The sequence below is a fragment of the Budorcas taxicolor genome, chromosome 2 (genome assembly GCF_023091745.1).
Source record: "Budorcas taxicolor isolate Tak-1 chromosome 2, Takin1.1, whole genome shotgun sequence".
In the NCBI taxonomy this organism is placed as follows: Eukaryota; Metazoa; Chordata; class Mammalia; order Artiodactyla; family Bovidae; genus Budorcas; species Budorcas taxicolor.
Genome location: NC_068911.1, coordinates 41188626 through 41207805, shown reverse-complemented (window position 1 = coordinate 41207805; position 19180 = coordinate 41188626). Strand labels below are relative to the sequence as shown.

The following is a 19180-nucleotide window of genomic DNA, read 5'->3' as shown; positions in this document are numbered from 1 at the left end:
GCTGGGGAACTACAGTTCCCGGCGGGCAGCGCGCCGGCGCGCTTCCGGCTCGAGCGGCCCTTCCCTTCCCCGGCCGGCGGCCGAGGGGCCACGATGAGGCGGGAGGGTGGTGCTCCCGTTCTCGAGCGTCCACGGGCGGGTGAGTGTCCGCGCGGCGTGCCGGGTCCGGAGCTCGCGCCTTCGGTCCGCGCGGTGGAGCGAGGGGCCCGGCGTTTGGGGCCCCGGGAAGGGTTCGGGCCTGGGGGGCGGGGCTCAGGCGCGCCGGAGTTTCCCTCGTCCGTGCGTTTGTCTGTCTGTCAGCTGGGCCATCGCTTGCTCCTGTCCTCCATTCTTTTCTTTATTCGCTTCTTCCTCCGTTTACGGTTCGCCGCCGGGTGCCCAGCACTGTAACAGGCGCGGGGAGACTGCGGAGAGCGAGATCCCAGTTCTCCTGTACTCTTCTCGAGGAGGATTTTTCAGCCTCGCCCCTCTTGGCACTTCGTGCCCATCGTCATTGCCCGCTGTGCCTTGTAGTGTGTTGATCACTATCTCTGGGCTCCACCCACCAGATGCCAGTAGCCTCCCTCGCCCCCGGTGTGACAACCAAAAATGTCTCCAGCCATTTCCAAGCGTCCTCTCTTTTCAGAACCGGTGATCGGGGGTCCCCCACAATACACAGACATAGTCATGGGGATCTGTGACAGGTGCTATGAAAAACGGAAAGAAGCAGGGCGTTGAGAAAGAGACAGGCTTGAGGAGGGGCACCTCCAGCATGCAGCCTGTCCTGGGAAGTTGCTGGAAAAGCGTGCTGGGCAGAGAAAAAGGACTGCAAAGGCCCAGGATGAGAAAGCTCAGAGGATGCCAGCGGGTTCTGGCGATGGGGTGAGAGGTGAAGTGGTAAGGCCAGGCCAGAGTGCAGGATGGAGGCTGCGTGGTGCTCACAAGGGAGGCTGTTGGGGAACTCGGAGCACAGGAGAGTAGGCGTCAGGTAGGATTGGGGGGGGGGGGGGGCGGCTCGGTTCCTCTTCTAATCCTCACTTGGGTTTGGCTGCCTGGGCCAGGTTGTCTTGAACCAGGTCAGGACGGTCAGCTGGGGCTGAGTCTGGGGTCCTGATCTTGCAGGGGGAGGGTTTCCACCCCACTGTGCTATGTCCCTTGCTTTAGAGCTTTGCGCTGCTCATCAGTGTCCCCTTCTCCCATCCCTCAGACCTCTCCTCATCTACACGCAGGCCCCCTCTCCTGGGGGCTGCCCACCCCCAGCCTTTGGCAAGCATGTGGCATCTCTCTTCCACATTTCATTTCTTTGGGCCTCTCCCTTCGCACATCTCTTCTCTTTGTCGTAAACCCCCTCCTTGTACTGCTCTGGGCATCCAAGCTTCTCTGTGGAAACCCGAGTCCCTGTGTCTCAAGGTGTCTGCATGCTATAACAGCACTGCCTCCAGGAAGCCAGACCCTCCTCCCTCGGAGCAGGGAGAGCCGGGCTGTGGGCTACCTGGCTGATAAGAGCCCAGCCAGGAAGGAGGAGCTTGAGCTGAGGTTCTCTGTGGAGTGACTCCACTATGGTTGTGTGTCGTGACCTCTCTGGAAACAAATGGAAAAGACCACAGTCTTCAGTATTGCCCAAGGGCGGACAGGAACCCCCAGAAAAGTGCCTCTGGCAGGTTGAGCAGCTCAGTGGTACTTCTGACCCTCTGCCTCCTCTCCGCCTGCTCCCCCCACCCCGGCTCCTGGCTTCTCCAGAGTCGGGTGTGAATCTTGGCCAGTTGGCTGGACAAAGGAATAGGCAGTTTGGGAAATGGAGGAGGATGTGGCTGAAGGGCCTGAGCCACTTTGGAGGCTTTGGCTGCCCAGACACGATGATCCAGCCTCTTGCTGGCTTGGGGAGGGGCTGGTTTACCTGCAAGGTGGGGCCCCTTGGTTTGCTGGCCGCCACAGAGGAAGCAGAAGGAATAGGACTTTGGTCAGCCTCGGCCCTGACCTCTTGCTGGCTGGCTGTGCCTGCAGTGACCTTGCAGCTTCTGTTTTCAGTTCTCAAGAAGGAGCTGATGTCAGTGGAGCCTTCGTTGCTAACTCACATGCATCTCTCACAGTTCTTTCTAGACTTGGGTGTAGCCAGTCCATTTAACGGGTGAAGAAACCTGAGGACTAGGCAGGCACACAGCTTGCCCGAAGTTGCACACTTGCCAAGTGGCAGAGGTGGGGTTTGAACTCAGGTCTCCCCGAGCCTGGCACTCGTGGGTGGGCACCCAGCATTTCAGGCCTCTCGCTGGCTCACGCGGGGGGACTCATGAAGATGGACCCACCAATCCCTCTCAGCTGGTGTCCTCAGTGTCCCCGTGTGCTAGCCCTGAGTCAGAAGAGATGGTCACTCCCCAGGGGAGTGTCGAGTCAGGTGGGGCTGGTGCTGACGTCACTGTGCACACCTAGCCCTTAGCCGCCTGGGCAGGAGGAAGTGGGCTGTCTGAAAGTCTTTTGGGGGATGGACATTTCCAGCAGCCCCCAGGAGCAAGGAGGAGCAGCCCAGCAGAAACCAGGACTGGAGGGGTGTGCCCGAGGGCTGAGCTGGTCACCTCCAGACCCAGATCTGGCCCAGGGCCTGCATGCCCTTCCCGACTTCCATTGGGAAGCAAGAAGGAGGAAACCCAGGAGACAGAAGCCACACAGGGAGCAATGAGACAACGGCCAGGGGAGCCTGAAGGTGCACACGGGGCCCAGGGACTACCAGCCACTTGGCTCTTAGGTCGAGGCCCCGGGCCTGTCTCCACGAGTTTAGACCCCCTGATTTAGGACAGCCATTGGGGCTTGGCTGGGCCCTGAGGTGGAGGGAGGGTGTGGGCAGGAAAAAGCGGCTCTGCAGCTGGACACTGAGAGAGGAGGATGAATCCCACCTCTTTCCAGCACATTCTTTCCCTGCGCTGTCCCCCAGGCTGGGCCAGGCCCTGACTTCATACATGGTCCTCAGATATGGGGAAGAAAAGATTGGGGGGATGAGGCTGGCCCCCCAGGGCAGGTGGGGATGGGAAGGCATTTCCATTGCCAAGTAGAGGTTAAGGCTGGGCTGTGGTGCAGGAGGGATGGCCAAGCTGGAGAGGCTGCCCCTGGACAGGAAAGGCCAGGAGGCTGGGTGGAGGAGGCAAGGGGGCAGAGCCCTGGGGAGGGCAGGCCACAGCAGGTGTCTTCGGCAGCTCTGAAACCTCCAGAGTCTGGGCTGTGGGTGCCAGGGGCAGGATGGAGAGGAGAGGGCAAAGGCCTGGGCTGAGCGCTGGGAGGGAAGGTAGCTGGGCAGGCCCCAGACCAGGGTGCGCTGGGGTCTGAGGGGACCCCTGACAGTCACAGCCTGCCTGTCTGGGATGGAAAAAGCATATTAAGGAGACACAGGGAACAGTGATGGGAAGTGTGTGTAGCTTTGCTATGGCAACCGGGCCTGTCTCTATAGGACTTGGCAGCCTGGCCTGGGCTTGGGCCAGGGGGCCCCGGGGCAGGACTTACCTGGGGCTGTGTGATCTACAGGTGAGGCCAAGGCTGCACACAGAGCTCCTCGGAGCTCCTCGGAGCCACCCACTCCCCTCCCTGGGGCAGTCAGCATCAAGTGTGTGGCTTGATGGCGTTTAGAGGCCAGTCCACCCCCTGCTGGCTCAGCACGTGCTGTTCGGGGGACCTGAGCACGCCCCCTGCTCGGGCTGTCAGAGCAGCTGTCTGGAGGCAGATCTCAGCCTCGTCTGGCCACCCCACTGACCATGGCTGCCCCCACAGCCCTCTGGGTATTTCCCGAGGGGAAGGGGCATCATGTCCCACACTCCTGAAGGGGACGCCCCATCAGATCCCTTTGGGCTCCCTCCCAAGGGGGCTGATCAGAGGAGTGGGCGGGGGGCTTTCCTGAAGCCGGGTGGATGGAGAAGTTCAGGCGCTGGGGCATTTGGGGCGAACTTCTAGTTCCTCATTGGGCAGTAAGTGCACCCCAGGCCCCAGGAGACCCTTAGACATGGGTGTGGGTGGCCAGGGACCCCAGGGTGTTGACCTCAGCTCAGGCAAGGCAGGGGCGGGGCTGTTCTTGGTCTCCCGGCCCTCCAGCCTCACCCCAGGTGGACACCCCATTTCCATCAGGACTGGGGCCTTTCTCAGGGATAAGATCTCTGAATCCAGCCCCCAGACTGTGCTGAGGTGCCTTGGCCGGGAAGGAGGAAGGGTGAGGGGGAACGCTTCTGGCCCTCCCCCACACCGGGTGGGGTCTCCTTGGTCTGCCAGCCCACAGCTTTTCCCAGTTTATCAAGGGCCAGGTTCTGGCGTGGGTGAGGAGTCTGTTTCAGTCTCTGTTAACAACGTCCTGCCTGTGTATGAGCCTCAGGCTGACTGTGGGGTGGGGAAGGGGCCTCCTGCCCCAGGGCCAGGGCACACACCCCAGGCTGGCCTCCAGGGAGCCCCAGCCCGCGGAGTGCTGAGCTGTGCTCTTGCGTTCCTGGGGTTTTGGCCTCCAGGAAGAGGATACTAGGGAGGACTGTTATTACGAAATGCAGCCCCTGGGGGGCCAGTGTGAGGGCGGGCCGGGTGGCATCTCGGTCAATTCCAAGAAGCTCTGGATGCAATCTCAGCGTTCCTGGTGGGCGGGGCGAGCAGGTGGGCGGGGCAACAGTCCCCTCCCTCCCGCCCCCGCACACCTTCCAGGGTGCGTGAGTGGGTGGGGCGGAAGGGTTCCCCCCACCATCCAGGGCGCGTGGGTAGACGGAACAGACAGGGTCCTCCCACTATCCAGGGCGCACGGGTGGACCAGGTGGCCAGAGTACCCCCACCGTCCAGGGTGCACGGGTGGGCGGGACGACCAAGGTCCCCCATCATCCAGGGCCGGGGCGGTGCACTGAACCCCGTGAACCGGGAAGTGATTCCCTCCGTCCTTCCCTCTCTCAGCCCGGCTCACGGGGCCAGTCCTGTCCCGTCCGTCCCCTGCCGGGTCCTGTGTCTTCGCCCCGCCTGACCCTATTGGCTGTCTGGGGACTTTCCGGCTGATTTGCATGTTGCCTGCAAGTCCTGCGTGCCTTTCTGTTTACTTCACTTCGGAGCGGGACAGCCAGACAGCCGCCGCAACAGGCGCTCAGGCAACCGGCACCCCGGAGGGGGCGGGCAGGCTGGCTGCGGCCCGGGGGCAAGCGCCTGCCAGGGTCACGGCCGCCCGGACCGTGGGCGCTGCTCTCTGCAGCCAGCAGCTGGCCTCGTGGCCCCGGAGAGCTTGCAGCGGAGGGAGCAGATGATTGTAAAATCCAGGTCAGTGTCAGCCGGCGGCCTCCCAGAGCCAGCCGCGGGTTTCCCCAAAGGGGTGGAGCGCTTCGCGCGGATGGGTTGAGTGCTGGCGCTGGCTGGGCCTCACGCAGCCACGGCCCAGTGGCCTTACTCCTAGCAGGGCAGCCCCCAGGACTTCCTTCTTAACAGGGAGACCCACAGGGGCGCTGGAGGTGGGCTTCCAGAGCCCCTGTTAACCCTAGAGAACAAGCCACAGAGAGGGGCGTTGGGTGGGGGGGCAAGCACTTTGAGTCACAGCAGGGCCAGCAGCAGGCAGGAGGGGGAGGCTTTGGCTAACCTCTGGGGAACCCTCTCAGGCACTCAGAGCCCTGCAGGCGGGCGAGGTGCCTCATGGCAGTGCCACCTGTGGGGGCTTAGAGCCCCTGTGTCAAGGCCTGAGTCTCAAAACTTGGGCCAGTGGCAAGAGGTGGTCTTGGGAGGGGTGCAGCTGGGGAGAAGTAAGGAGAGCTTTAGAGCCAACCCCTCCCTGCTGTCCTGCCCGGTTGGGCCCCAGGACACACTGCTTGGCCGTTGTGGGGGACATGGTTGTCGCTGGATGGGCCAGGTCAGGAGGGCCTGGTGTGGAAAGTGCCAGAACCAACTGGACTGTGCCTTGCTGTCTGCTGGACTCACATGGGGGGCATAGAGCATTTCCCACCTTCTCGTGGGGGGCTGGGTTGTCCCCCCTGGAGCCTCAGGGTCCTGCAAGACCCCCAGACCACCGGGTGGGCCCCTGCCTGCCCCGCAGCGTGGGAAGAGCAGTTCCTGATGCTGGTGTGATGCCTGGGCCGGGCGCCAGGTGATGAGCCCGTGGTTCGTGTCCAGGGGAGGCTGCTGGAGGTCTCCCAAGGTGCAGAGCTCATGTGGGCCTGGTGATAGGGCCTGGGCGTGTGGCCTTCCTCCCTGTGCAGGGCTCTCAACACAGCTGACCGCCGTGGGGGACGTGGTGTTCCTGGCTGCAGACTCAGCAGGTCCTGACGTCAGGCACACCGCTCTGGGGGGGTGGGGTCTGCTGATATGGCCACCTCAGATCAGTTCAGTTCAGTCAGTCGTGTCTGACTCTTTGCAACCCCATGGACTGCAGCAGGCCAGGCCTCCCTGTCCATCACCAACTCCCGGAGCTTACTCAAACTCACGTCCATGGAGTCGGTGATCCCATCCAACCATCATCCTCTGCCGCCCCTTTCTCCTCCTGCCTTCTATCTTTCCCAGCATTAGAGTCTTTTCCAGTGAGTCAGTTCTTCACATCAGATGGCCCCGTCAGGGTGGGCACTATCTTAGGAGTGGAGATGCCCTCCTGGAGGGCACATCCTCTGTGGGCGGCTGACGGGGTCTGCTTACACCCAGGCCTGGCTAGCTCTCCCTGGGCCCACCCTAGCTCCTCTCTTATCGGGTGGGAGTCCCCAGAAACCGGGGGTGATGCCCACAGCACTGTCTCCCTGCTACCTGCTTACCCCAGCCCTTGAGACTGAGTTACCCTGGGGGGCGAGCAGAGTCACGCTGTTCCTGGGGTGGGTGACCTGTACACTATCAAGAGCCCAAGCTCTGCGCTCCTCTCCTGTCTGAAGGGGCTTTCTATGTGTGGTGCGGCTGGTGAGGGGTGGGGCACCACCCAACAGGTCTCCTGGGGCGTGGCCACACCTGCCCTGGCGGGTAAACAGCCTGAGGCTGGCCCAGCCTTGGTCCCAGCGGCATCCTGACCTTGGCCCCCGAGGAGCAGACAGAGCAGGAGTGAGGGGGCGGGTTGGGGGGCAGAGCTGGCAGGCTTTTCCCAAGGGCTAAGCCTTGGAGCAAGGTGGGACTGAGCACCAGCTCCTGCCGCCTACCCCCTGGCCGCCTCCTTTCCTCCGGCCTGTCCACACCTGGGGCGGGCAGGAGGGGAGAGGGCCTCAACCGCAGGAGCCCACCCTTGTTGGGATTGGTGGTCGAGCCAGGCCAGCCGGAGCAGCCCTGCCAACGAGCGGGGCCTGGGCCGCCGTCTGGAGCCCCGTGTCTGTGTTCTGCCCACAGGGGACGCCACCCGAGGAGCCTGGATGCCGCTCTAGAGCATGAGCTCGGGCAAGGGCGCCCGCTACAACCGCTTCTCTGGGGGGCCGAGCAACCTTCCCACCCCAGACACCGCGGGGGTGAGGGCCAACCCCGGGGAGGGTCACCTCTGGGCACGCCCTGTGCCCATCCCACACACCCAGGGCCCCGGGGGGCTTTCCAGAACACCCAGTCCGTCCCTGGAGGTCCCTCGGGTGGGCCGTGCCATGTGTGTGATTGGTGTGTCTGGGAGTGTGTGTGCACGCGGGGTCCTTAGTGGGACAGTATGTCAGCCCATATCCACGTGTGTGTCCACATCCTCTGTGGGGTCGGGGCCGAGTCACATTCATTCTCTCTCCAGACCAGAATGGAAACCACCTTTGGGCCCGCCTTTTCAGCTGTCACCACCATCACAAAAGGTGAGCCCGGGAGCCCAGACCAGCCTGGGCCGGGGAGGCAGTCCGCCATCCCGCTGCCTGCCCCCAGGTCCCCCTGCACCTCCTCGCGGAGCCCTGCCTGCCGCCTCTCTGAGTGGGCACCACGTCACACCCCATCCCTGATCAAGTGACCCCTGACTCATCCCAGCCCAGGCTCTTAGGGTCAGGCTCGGGGACAGTGGCAGGACAGACTCCTGGGCTCCTTCCTGGAGTCCGGCCCCTTGGGGAGCCCCCAGCGTGATGTGTCCGGGAGGTGGGGAGGAGGCTGCGCCTTCGTGTCTCCCTGGAGACTGCACGTGGCCCCTCCGGGCAGGACTGCTCGTCCTTCTGCCTCTTCAGGGCTCTGCCCTCCTCGCAGTACACGCGTGCGTGCTAAGTCGCCTCAGCCGTGTCCGACTCCATGACCCCATGGACTGTAGCCCACCAGGCTCCTCTGTCCTTGGGATTCTCCAGGCAAGGGCACTGGAGTGGGTTGCGGTGCCCTCCTCCACGGGGTCTTCCCCACCCAGAGTTTGAACCCATGTCTGCTATGGCTCCTGCATGTAGGCAGGTTCTTTACCACTGAGCTGGTGGGAAGCCCCACCTCAGGGTGCACCAGCTGCTAATTAAAGTAGTGTTTTAGCTGCTTCTCCAGGGTTTTCTCTGGATACACTTGGTGGCGGGGCCCCCAGCCCACTGCATACGTCTGCTCACCCAGGCTCCTTTCTCCTGCCGAGTGACCCCCTGCCCCGGGGGGCTCTGAAAGAGCCCTCTTTTTTTCCTCAGATGTTCCTTTCTGAGGGAAAAGCAAATACGCATCCCCCCCTACCCGCGTCTCTTGGGTCCCTGGTTTCTCATCTGCCTTTAGAAGCTGCAGGGCACACTGCCCTGGCGGAGGAGAGCTCCCAGGCAGAGGCAGACGGGGCCTGTTCCACCCAGTACCCCCTCAGTGTTGAGGTGGGGCAGAGTCAGCGACCAGGCCTGACCAGCTGCCCTGCCCAGGCTGTCTGATTACAGGCAGGGACCCACGGCCACTCACAGGGCAGCCCACTGAAGCCTGGATTGTGCACCCATGCCTTGGGGGCTGTTGTGACGTTTGGGCCCGGCTGGGCCGGAGACCAGTGGGGGCCACTGTGTGCCTCCGGCTGCTGCCTGCGGCAACTCAGAGGGGAACCCCTGTTCCCACGTGGACCCCTGACCAGTGCCTTCTCTGGGTAGCTGGGGTGACAGGCAGGAGGACGTGGGCGGAGAGGGGCCTGGACCACCAGGCTGCTGTACCAGCTGAGGGGCTGCAGACCTTTCTGCCTGGGTGCGGCAGGGCTGGGGCAGGGGGCTTCTAGGCTCAGTGCTGGGGCTGTCCGGGGCAGCCCCCGCCTGGCCCACGAGCAGGGGCGTCCGCAGCCCGCCCTGGCGGTCCGGCCTCCCTGTACGGCCCACCGTGGTCCTTTCTCTTTGCAGCCGATGGGACCAGCACATACAAACAGCACCGCAGGACACCCTCTTCCTCCAGCTCCCTGGCCTACTCCCCGCGGGACGAGGAGGACAGCATGGTAGGTCTGCGCCATGCTTCTCTCTGCCCTTGGGAGCGGGCCTCACTCTCGCCAGGCCCTCCCTCCCAGGGCCCGGGGCCCGGGGCCCGGGAGGAGCTGCAGGGAGCGCCTTGAGCTCAGGGGTGAGGGTGGAGAGAGTGGTGAGGCAGGGGTCCAGCGCAGCGACACCCCGAGACCTGGGCCCCTATGGCTGGGTTTCCAGAGGGGCAAGGGGCAGCCGGGCTGGGGGGTGCAGCGTCCGCAGGTCTGGGTGTTTGACTCCGTCATGTGGGGGTGGTGGGAGCCACGGAAGGTTCATTCAGGAGCGTGACCAAGTCTGATCCCCATCTTTGAAGCTTTCTCTTCTACTGAGTGGAGGCTATGTGTGGGGGTTGCCGGGTGCAGGCAGGGGCCCTGAGCCTGGGGGTCCTGACCAGAGACAGGAGTCAGCAGGTAGGGAAGTGTGGACAGGCCCTGGTGGGGGTTACCGATTTAGGGGTTTGGGGCAGAGTTGGAGCTGGCTGGAGCCCAGGCAGTGGGGCCAGGGTCACAGTGGCCATTCCCTGCCAGTCTGCCCACTGGCCCCTCGCTAGGCTCTGGGGCTGCAGGGGGAAGCAAAGGTGGGCCCGGGTAGCGGGCATGGGGCACAGTCAGCCTCAGGCCTTCACCCTCGCCCACTTCTCTGGGCTGCCTCTGCTTTCCCTTGGACGTCCCTCTGGCCAGCTGGCCAGGCCTGCTAGCCCCCCAGCACCCAGGCTTACTCCTCAGTGGCCAACCTTTGTTTTCTGTTTAATAGAGAGAAAAAAGTATTTCTAATTATTCAAAAAACACACTCATGTGCCCAGAACGGCACTAGGCCCTCCCCAAGCACTCACCCCCTCCCCTGGGCTCTGCCTGCCTCTGTATCTGGGGTCCATGACGTGCCCAGGGCCTGTGATGTGCCCGGGACCTGTGATATGTCTGGCTCCTGTGACGTGTCTGAGGCCTGTGACATGCCTGGGGCCTGTGACTTGTCCGGGGCCTGTGATGTGTCTGGCGCCTGTGACATGTCTTGAGGCCTGTGACATGCCTGGGTCCTGTGACGTGTCCGGGGCCTGTGACGTGTCTGGGGCCTGTAACGTGTCTGGCGCCTGTAACATGCCTGGGTCCTGTGACGTGTCCGGGGCCTGTGACGTGTCTAGCGCCTGTGACGTGTCCAGGGCCTGTGACATGCCCAGGGCCCGTGACGTGTTCATGGAGCAAGGCTGGAAGCAGTAGGCCCGCTTGCCCAGCTGGGCCGTGAGGACAGTGGATCCCCTGTGGTGTCTGAAATCCTTGGGTTTCGGCAGCTTCGGGATGTGGGCGCGTGCTGTGAGGGCCCTGAGCCACGGCCACCTGGATGCCAAGTCTTCGGCTGCCAGGCCCCCAGCCACGCCCGCTGCTGGCCCTGAGGAGCCAGGCCTTCCCAGGCCCTGCCCCCGGCCCAGGCCTGCAGCTGCCCCTGCACTCAGGCGGAGTGGGGTCCCCACAGCAGGCAGGTGGCCAGGGAGAGAGAGCCCAGCCAGCCCACGCGCTTGGCCCCGCTCCCGCCTGGACCTGTTCTTGCCCTCTGGTTTCCATTGCTGCCCTGGGGATGGTTTGACTCACTTCCTCTGACTTTCCCCTCTCGCTCCTCACGTGGCGTTTCCATGCAAACGTGCCACTTGGGCTGCTGGGTGCTGCCCTGGTGAGGGAGGTGCCTGTCTGTGGGCTCGCTGGGCACATGGATCTCTGCCGCCTGCACTCCAGGAAGCCGGGCCCTGGCACTACCCGGCCAGCCTCCCTGGGCCCACAGGGGTTTCGTGCCTCGGGCTGGTGGGGAGGGGACCCTTCCAACAGTCCGAGCACCCCCCGCGGCTTGGAAGGAGGCAGCTGGGCCCAGAGGGGCTGGTGGGCTGGGCATGGAGGCAGGCGGTTTATGGCTCTTGAATGAGGCTTCAGGAGAGTGAGAGAGGAGCATGGGAGTGACTGGAGCAGTTGCTCTCGTAGGATCTCTCCTGGAGAACTCTGGCCCCTGAGGGAAAGAAGGGACGGTGCCCCTTGTCCTGGCACACCCCTCTCTGTGTCTCTGGGGGCTCAGACAGAGTCCAGCACCTGTGCCCCTCCCCCTGCTCTCAGAAGCTGGGCTGGGGTTTGGTGGGGGTGTCCACCCTCCCCTGGGAGCCTCCCTGGCCTGGGCTACTGTCCCCAGGCAGGACGGCCCCTGGGCCCCTGGAGCCCCACAGCCAGCCTTCCAGCCCCTCCCTCTGGCAGTCTGGGGGCTGTGGCCGCCCCCACGTTAGGATTGGCTGGTGGAGGTGCCCCTTCTGTGGCCCACATTCCCTCACGGGAAGCAGGAAGCAGGCCGAGCGCGTCCTCGTAGAATTGAATAGCAGGAAGTCTCTCCATTTACACAAAGAAAGTTGGCAGATGTGAGCGGCAGTCCCGACTGCAGGGCCAGGACTGCGGGGCCAGCTTCGCGCCCTCGGCACGCTGGGGACTGGGCGGGCACCCGCTGGGCTGGGGGTCCGGGCCCGGCCCTCTCGCCGGCTGATGGTCGCCCCCCTGCCCGCAGCCCCCCATCAGCACGCCTCGCCGCTCCGACTCGGCCATCTCCGTGCGCTCCCTGCACTCCGAGTCTAGCATGTCCCTCCGCTCCACGTTCTCGCTGCCAGAGGAGGAGGAGGAGCCGGTAGGTGTGGCTGGTGGGGGCCCCTCCCTGGGCTGGGCAGTGGGGGCCCCTTCCCCTCAGGCCCCCTATCCACACAGGTCCACATCGGGGACTCGGGGGCCCAGGCTGGGTCCCCCAGGCACGTTCTTCTCACTCCCAGTTCCAGGGGCTGCCCAAGGACCAGCTTTTGGCAGGAAAGGGAGGGCTCACCTGGGGCTCCTTCTGGTCTGCGTCCTAGGGTGAGGGTGGGCACAGCTAGAGGGCCTCTCCACGTGTGAGTCCCCTCGAGCCCTAGGCCTCAGCAGGCTCTCCTCAGGACACACCGCGGCCGAGGTGCTCTCGCCCCAGGAGGGCAGCCCGGCCGGCGGGACGGGGAGCTGGGTGCCCGCAGCCCCGGGGCCCCTCACCCCGCCCTGCTTGGCCCCAGGAGCCGCTGGTGTTCGCCGAGCAGCCCTCGGTGAAGCTGTGCTGCCAGCTCTGCTGCAGTGTGTTCAAGGACCCCGTGATCACCACGTGTGGGGTGAGCTGCCCTCCCGGCCTGTGTGCTCCGGGAGCCCCGAACCGTGGGGCGCCCGGTCTGGCCGCCCAGCACGTGCCCTCTGCAGTGGGCGAGGGGTGGGGTCCCTGCGGCCGCGCCCCCACCTGCCCGTTGTCCCCACAGCACACCTTCTGCCGAAGATGCGCCTTGAAGTCAGGTAGGACCCTCTCAGCCCAGGCCTGGCCACCCAGGTCCCCAGCGGTGGGGAAGTCCCTCTGGGGAGGTCCGCCCGGGGCCCAGCTCTGATGGAGCCCCCTAGTCCTCTGCCACCGGCAGTTCCCGGGGCCAGTGCTCAGGCCAGGCTCAGGGCCTCCCTGCAGCAGGCGTGGGCGAGACCCCTGGGTGCAGCGCCCGCTGTCAGGGCTGCCGGCCTTGCAGACTCAGGCCTTAGCCGCTGGCCCTTTCCACGCTCTGTCCCAAGCCCCCCGGCACTCCTCCAGACTCCTGGGTCCACTAAAAGGCCTCTGTTGCCACCGCTCACCCAGTGGTCATCCCTGGTGGCCCAGCCGAGTGTCCCTTCCTGTTCTGGGAGCCCCAGAGGGGAAGGTAGACGAGGGGATAAGGCCCCCGGTGTAGGCTCAGCCCACCCGGCAGGGGAGCAGGCTCCAGGCCCGCCACCCACCAGGCATGCTCTCCCCGGGGCGGGGTTGGCTGGGCAGGCTGTGGGGTCAGCGTGCCCTCCCCCCTAGAGAAGTGCCCCGTGGACAACGCCAAGCTGACGGTGGTGGTGAACAACATCGCGGTGGCCGAGCAGATTGGCGAGCTCTTCATCCACTGCAGGCACGGCTGTCGGGTGGCGGGGGGCGGGAAGCCCTCCGTCTTCGAGGTGGACCCCCGAGGGTGCCCCTTCACCATCAAGCTTAGCACTCGAAAGTAAGGGCCCCCGTCTGCCCCCAGTCCCCGCCCCCCTGGGGCCCCCGAGAGCTGGGGCCTCTGGGGACTCAGCCCCCATGCCGTGCCGCCCGGCCACCCCTCCAGGGACCACGAGGGCAGCTGTGACTACAGGCCTGTGCGCTGCCCCAACAACCCCAGCTGTCCACCCCTCCTCAAGATGAACCTGGAGGCTCACCTCAAGGAGTGCGAGCACATCAAGTGTCCCCACTCCAAGTACGGGTGAGTGGGCGGGGGTGGGCGCAAGGGGCCGCCCTGGGCGGGGGCGGGCGGGCGGGGGGCGGCAGGCCTGGGCTGGCATTCACGGTCCCTCCTTCAGCAAACCTTGGCTGAGATCCGCCTGAGTACCGGGCACTGGGGAGACGGCCTTAGCGGGAGCCACACCGTCGACTCTGTAATTACAAACTGAGGTACAGGTGCCGAGGAGGAGACCCGAGCCCCATGGGGACACAGCGCTCGGGGAGCTGGGGACTGATGCATGCGAGGGCACAAGCCGGGCCTGGACTTGGGAGAGGGGTTCCGGCAGTTGGACCAGCAGCAGCGAGTTGAGGGCAGAGGGGAGAGGGGCCGGCAGAGGAGGCGGCAGCTGGCTCTTCGGGGTGGAAGCCAGTGAGGGGGAGCGGGCCCTGGAGGAGCTCTGGGCCGGAGTGCAGTGGCTGGATTGCTGGGGGAGGCAGGACAGGTGGTGGGCGAGTGGCTATGCTCAGGGCAGTGGCCCGGCATAGAAGTGGGATTTGTGGGAGACTCTTTGGGCTGGAGAGGCAGAGGGAAGGGCCCACCTGGCGGGCAGGTGGGCAGGACAGCTGTCCCGTCCTTCCAGGTGCACGTTCATCGGGAACCAGGACACGTACGAGACGCACTTGGAGACGTGCCGCTTTGAGGGCCTGAAGGAGTTCCTGCAGCAGACAGATGACCGCTTCCATGAGATGCATGTGGCGCTGGCCCAGAAGGACCAGGAGATCGCCTTCCTGCGCTCCATGCTGGGCAAGCTCTCGGAGAAGATCGACCAGCTGGAGAAGAGCCTGGAGCTCAAGTTCGGTAAGAGCCCAGCCCAGGGGGCGCAGGGGTTCAGCCCTGCCTTTGGGTCCCTGACACCCCCTGCCCTGCTGCTCAGATGTCCTGGACGAAAACCAGAGCAAACTCAGCGAGGACCTCATGGAGTTCCGGAGGGATGCATCCATGTTGAACGTGAGCGGGCAGGGGCCACGGGCGGGGCCGGGTACTGGGAGCAGGTGGGGTGGGTCCCAGCAGGAGGCCTGTTCCCACTCAGTATTAGATGTCTGTGCTGGGGGCCCTTGCCTGGGTAGGAAAGGCCATTGGGGCCCCACCCACCCCACACTCTGCTCTGCTCTTGGCCCCACAGGACGAGCTGTCCCACATCAACGCGCGGCTGAACATGGGCATCCTCGGCTGTGAGTGTGGGCCCCCTGCCACCCGCCCCGTGGTCCCCAGGCCCCCAGACCCCTCATACCTCCTGTCTCTGCAGCCTATGACCCACAGCAGATCTTCAAATGCAAGGGAACATTTGTGGGCCACCAGGGCCCCGTCTGGTGTCTCTGTGTCTACTCCATGGGGGACTTGCTCTTCAGCGGCTCCTCTGACAAGACCATCAAGGTGGGTAGGGGCCTGCCCAGGGCCCGGGCAGCCTGGAGCAGCAGGGCTGGGCACGGCACGCCAAACTCTGCCAGCTCCAGGCCTGCCCATGGACAGGGCTTTCTCTGCTCCCCCATGCTCACATCATTCGTGCCATAGTGTCCCTTGCCACTAGGCTGGTCCTGCTGGGATCTGGCCTGACCCTGGTTTCTGCAGGTGTGGGACACGTGTACCACCTACAAGTGCCAGAAGACTCTGGAGGGCCATGACGGCATCGTGCTGGCCCTTTGCATCCAGGGGTGAGTCCAGGGCGCATGTGTGTCCACTGAGCACAGGGCCCACGTGGACTGTGGCTGCATGTGTCGTAGCGTGACTTTGTCTGCCACTCCTGGGACCCTGAGCAGGGCCGAGTCATGGGTGGCAGTACGTGGGGCTTCTGCCTCTGACGCTGTGTGTTCCCTGAGCAGAGCCCTGACCCCGGAGAGCCTCAGGTGGCCAAGGACAGGCAGGACTGGAGGGGAGGCAGGCCCAGCCACCCCCTAGCCCAGAGTGCCCCTTGTAGACCGTCCTTCCTGGCACGTGTCATGAGGCTGTGTGCTGTGGGCGTGTGTGTGTGTGCGTGTGAGATGCTGGCGCACAGGAAGCAACAGCTTGACTGCCAGCAGTGCTAACGAGGGTAATTACCTCCCGGCTCAGCTGTCAGACGCTTGCCAGGCAGGCGTGTCCAAGGTCCTCTCGCTGAGGTGGGAAGACCGACGCTGGGCTCAAGGAAGCTGTAGTGGTCCTAACAACAGCCCAGGCCTCTGGTTTCCGGTGGCCAGTGCTCTCTTGGCCCGGCCAGGGCGGTGTCAGCAGGGTTGCTGTCTTGCGCTCTGACACCCTGGCTTTGCTTCCCCAGATGCAAGCTGTACAGTGGCTCGGCCGACTGCACCATCATTGTGAGTGGGGTCAGCGGGCTGGCGGGGTCGGGCCCCACGCATGCCTGAGAGCCCCAGGCACTCTGTGCCACTGGGGCCTGGGCTCAGCAGGGCCTCAGGCTTCGCGCCTGTCTCCCACCAGGTATGGGACATCCAGAACCTACAGAAAGTGAACACGATCCGGGCCCACGACAACCCGGTGTGCACACTGGTGTCATCACACAACATGCTCTTCAGCGGCTCCCTGAAGGCCATCAAGGTCAGGCCGGGCGGTGTGTGTGCATGCCGGTGCCAGTGCGTGCCCCTCTGGCCTGCGCTCATGGCCACTCCCACAGGTCTGGGACATCGTGGGCACCGAGTTGAAGCTGAAGAAGGAGCTCACCGGTCTCAACCACTGGGTGCGAGCCCTGGTGGCCGCCCAGAGCTACCTGTACAGCGGCTCCTACCAGACAATCAAGGTGGGCCCCCCGACCCCGAACCAGCTCTGTCTGCCCTGCCCCCACCGGGCCGGCACAGGGAGACCCTCACATGCACTCTGCGTCGTGAGTGGGCGGCCTGGCCGGGGACCAAGTGGCCCGCGCTTGCCCGTAGATCTGGGACATCCGGACCCTTGACTGCATCCACGTCCTGCAGACGTCGGGCGGCAGTGTCTACTCTATTGCCGTGACCAATCACCACATCGTCTGTGGCACCTACGAGAACCTCATCCATGTAAGAGCAAACGCAGGGGTCGGTGTCTGACTCTGGGTCCCTGTCTGCCCCCATCTGTGCCTCTGACCTGCCGGTGCCGCCCCCCAGGTATGGGACATCGAGTCTAAGGAGCAGGTGCGGACCCTGACGGGCCATGTTGGTACCGTGTACGCCCTGGCAGTCATCTCGACGCCAGACCAGACCAAAGTCTTCAGTGCATCCTATGACCGGTCTCTCAGGGTACGAGATGGCCGAGTGCCTGGAGGGGGCAGCTCAGGGCGGGTGCCAGGCCTGGGCGGTCCTCATGTCCCGTGTGTCCCCAGGTCTGGAGTATGGACAACATGATCTGCACGCAGACTCTGCTGCGTCACCAGGGCAGTGTGACCGCACTGGCCGTGTCCCGGGGCCGGCTCTTTTCCGGAGCCGTGGACAGCACTGTGAAGGTCAGCACCATGGCTCAGGCCATCCACAGGGGCTGCGTGGGGAAGTGGGAGCGAGGGAGGCGGGTGGGAGCTGGCAGCCCGGGCAGCTGGGGGCGGGTCTGGATGGCAGCTGGCTTGGGGGCCGCATGGCCAAAGTGGCACTTGAAATGGAGTCTTCCCCCTGCAGGTGTGGACTTGCTAACAGAATGCACGCCGGCTCTCGGCTTCCTCTGGGCCTGACCTAGGCCTGTCTAAGTCCAGTGGGCCGCGTGACTGGTCTTGGGGTCTCTGCCTGCCCTGTGGGGACTCAGCCAGGCAGGCAGTACCCTCCCTGCCCTGTGCCCAGTGAGCCTCCCTCTGCTTGGCCCTGGCACCGTCACTGCCAGGACAGTGCCCAGCCCGTCTGGGTGCCAGGTACGACGCTCGCCAGCCCCACCTCCATCCTCACTCCAGATGGACTGTGGGCCTTTTTACTCACCTTTTCTACACTGTTTTTAGACTGTACATAGATTTGATTACTTCTTGATTGAAATAAAAGTTGCACAGACTGTGGTTCTGAGTGGGGATGGTCCTCAGGGATGGGGGACACCTGAGCATGCTGCGGGGGCATAGGCACTGGCCAGCGGGAGGGAAGCTGGGCAGGGACCACAGAGGTGCCTGTTGACAACCCCAGGATGTGGTCCTGTTGGTGGCTGCTTCCCCCTGCCAGGAACAGGCAAGGCCCCCACCCCAATATGCAACCCCCCACCAAAAAACAAGCCAGGCAGCTCTGTTTTCTGCTGTTTATTGACAGCTGACAGTAGCTCCCTGCCCGGACCCCCCTCCCCACCTGCTAGCCCTGGTCTGGGCCACCCACTGCAGAGAGGCCAGGCGGATGCCCAGGTCCACCCACCTGGGGACGTGTTAGCATGTGACTGCTGGGAGGGGACCCACATGCCCAGACACCACCTAGGCAGAACCCTTCCACCCACCCGAATCACAGTCGCTGGTTTTCGGCGTTTTTTAATTCTCTTTTTTAAGAAATGTCAAAGTTGTGCCCAACACACGTGGATCAGCAAACACGACAGAGGAGGCCAGTCAGTACTTTTTTGGAGTGGGGGGGGAGAGAGAAGGCGAGAAGGGCCACATGACACGGCCTCGGCCCACGAGCAGAGCGTCTGGGAGCAGGGGCGGGGCTGGCTGGCTGCATGGGGCCAGCTGGGGCCCCCGGGAGGGAGGGTCGGGCACACCCTCGCACACACCGCACACAGCCTGGCATGCACGCCCTGCACCCACTGCTGTCACCCGGCTGACACACCCACGCTGTGCACACAGCTCCCTTGGAACCCAGGGGCACCCTCACACCAGCACCCCAGAGAGAGATGGAGCCCTGCCCACTGTCTCCACCACGCAGAGGACACAGCCCAGCGGCGAGCAAGGCACATCCTTCAGGTTCTTCAGACGCAGAGAAGTTAGGAGAGAGATCAGAGGGGAGGCCCTGGTGGAGCATGGACCCCTCCTTGGACCCCAGCCTCCTGTTTGTGCTACTGGGCCAGGGATCTGGCCACTCTGGGACCAAGGGAAGAACGGATAGACAGACAGATGGCCAGGGCCTCTTGACAGCTTTTGTCTTGAACTAGACTCCAGCGTCCTTACAGTTGGTAAATGGTTTTCTATAGAATCAATAATATTTTTTCTTTCTTTAAATATATATTTGTTAAAGTTATACCTTTTTGTATCTCTGGGGAAATCTGCCTTAGCTCATTCCCAATAAATTAATACTCTTCGATAGCTTATATTCTGGGGGGGGGGGTGCTTTGGGGCAGGGGGCCCAACCCAGCCCCTTGTGCTGCGCAGGAGCGGCTGGCGGAGGTCCCCATCAGGCAGTTCTGTGCTGGGCATAGGCCTGTGCTCTGCCCCAGACTGGGGAGGGGGCTACAGAAGCTGTCCCCTGCCCGCTGCCCCTCAGGGTGGGCCCAACCCGGGCTCGGGGCAGGGGTTCAGGAGCGGCCCCTCCCGCACCACGGCGGGCAGAGCCTGGTGGTGGGGGCAGGCGGCCCAGCAGTTATTGCAGGGGGAGGGGGCAGCAGGATCTGACCAGAGCCCTTGGGTCCCCCGGCCAGGCAGTCGTCCGGGCTGGGCCCGGCGGCAGGAGTTGTGCTTGTGCAGGAGCCTCGCGCCCGGCCCCCTGCGCCCCGCCCTCGCGGCCCCGCCCGCCTGCCTGCTCACGCCGCGCCCAGAGGTGCCCATCCTGAGGTAAAG

At 64.3% G+C, this 19180-nt stretch overlaps 1 protein-coding gene across 3 annotated transcripts; it reads left to right on the top strand.

Annotated features, from left to right (window-relative positions):
• Positions 1 to 52: 52 nt before the first annotated feature.
• Positions 53 to 17486, top strand: TRAF7 (TNF receptor associated factor 7). Of its 3 annotated transcripts, none has more exons than XM_052662462.1 (21): positions 53 to 139; positions 7261 to 7376; positions 7637 to 7694; positions 9150 to 9241; positions 11793 to 11909; positions 12316 to 12408; positions 12550 to 12583; positions 13116 to 13299; positions 13405 to 13539; positions 14138 to 14355; positions 14432 to 14505; positions 14681 to 14729; positions 14804 to 14931; positions 15127 to 15209; positions 15809 to 15848; positions 15970 to 16086; positions 16163 to 16285; positions 16419 to 16538; positions 16626 to 16757; positions 16841 to 16960; positions 17127 to 17486. In XM_052662462.1, the coding sequence occupies exons 2-21, from the start codon at positions 7299 to 7301 to the stop codon at positions 17139 to 17141; spliced, it is 2010 nt and encodes a 669-aa protein (XP_052518422.1). In that variant the 5' UTR covers positions 53 to 139; positions 7261 to 7298; the 3' UTR covers positions 17142 to 17486. The 3 variants fall into 3 exon arrangements, with proteins under 3 accessions (XP_052518422.1, XP_052518428.1, XP_052518416.1); XM_052662468.1 differs by lacking the exon at positions 53 to 139 and adding an exon at positions 5016 to 5235 and having other exon boundaries at positions 13405 to 13533; XM_052662456.1 differs by lacking the exon at positions 53 to 139 and adding an exon at positions 5017 to 5235.
• The last annotated feature ends 1694 nt before the right edge of the window (positions 17487 to 19180 follow it).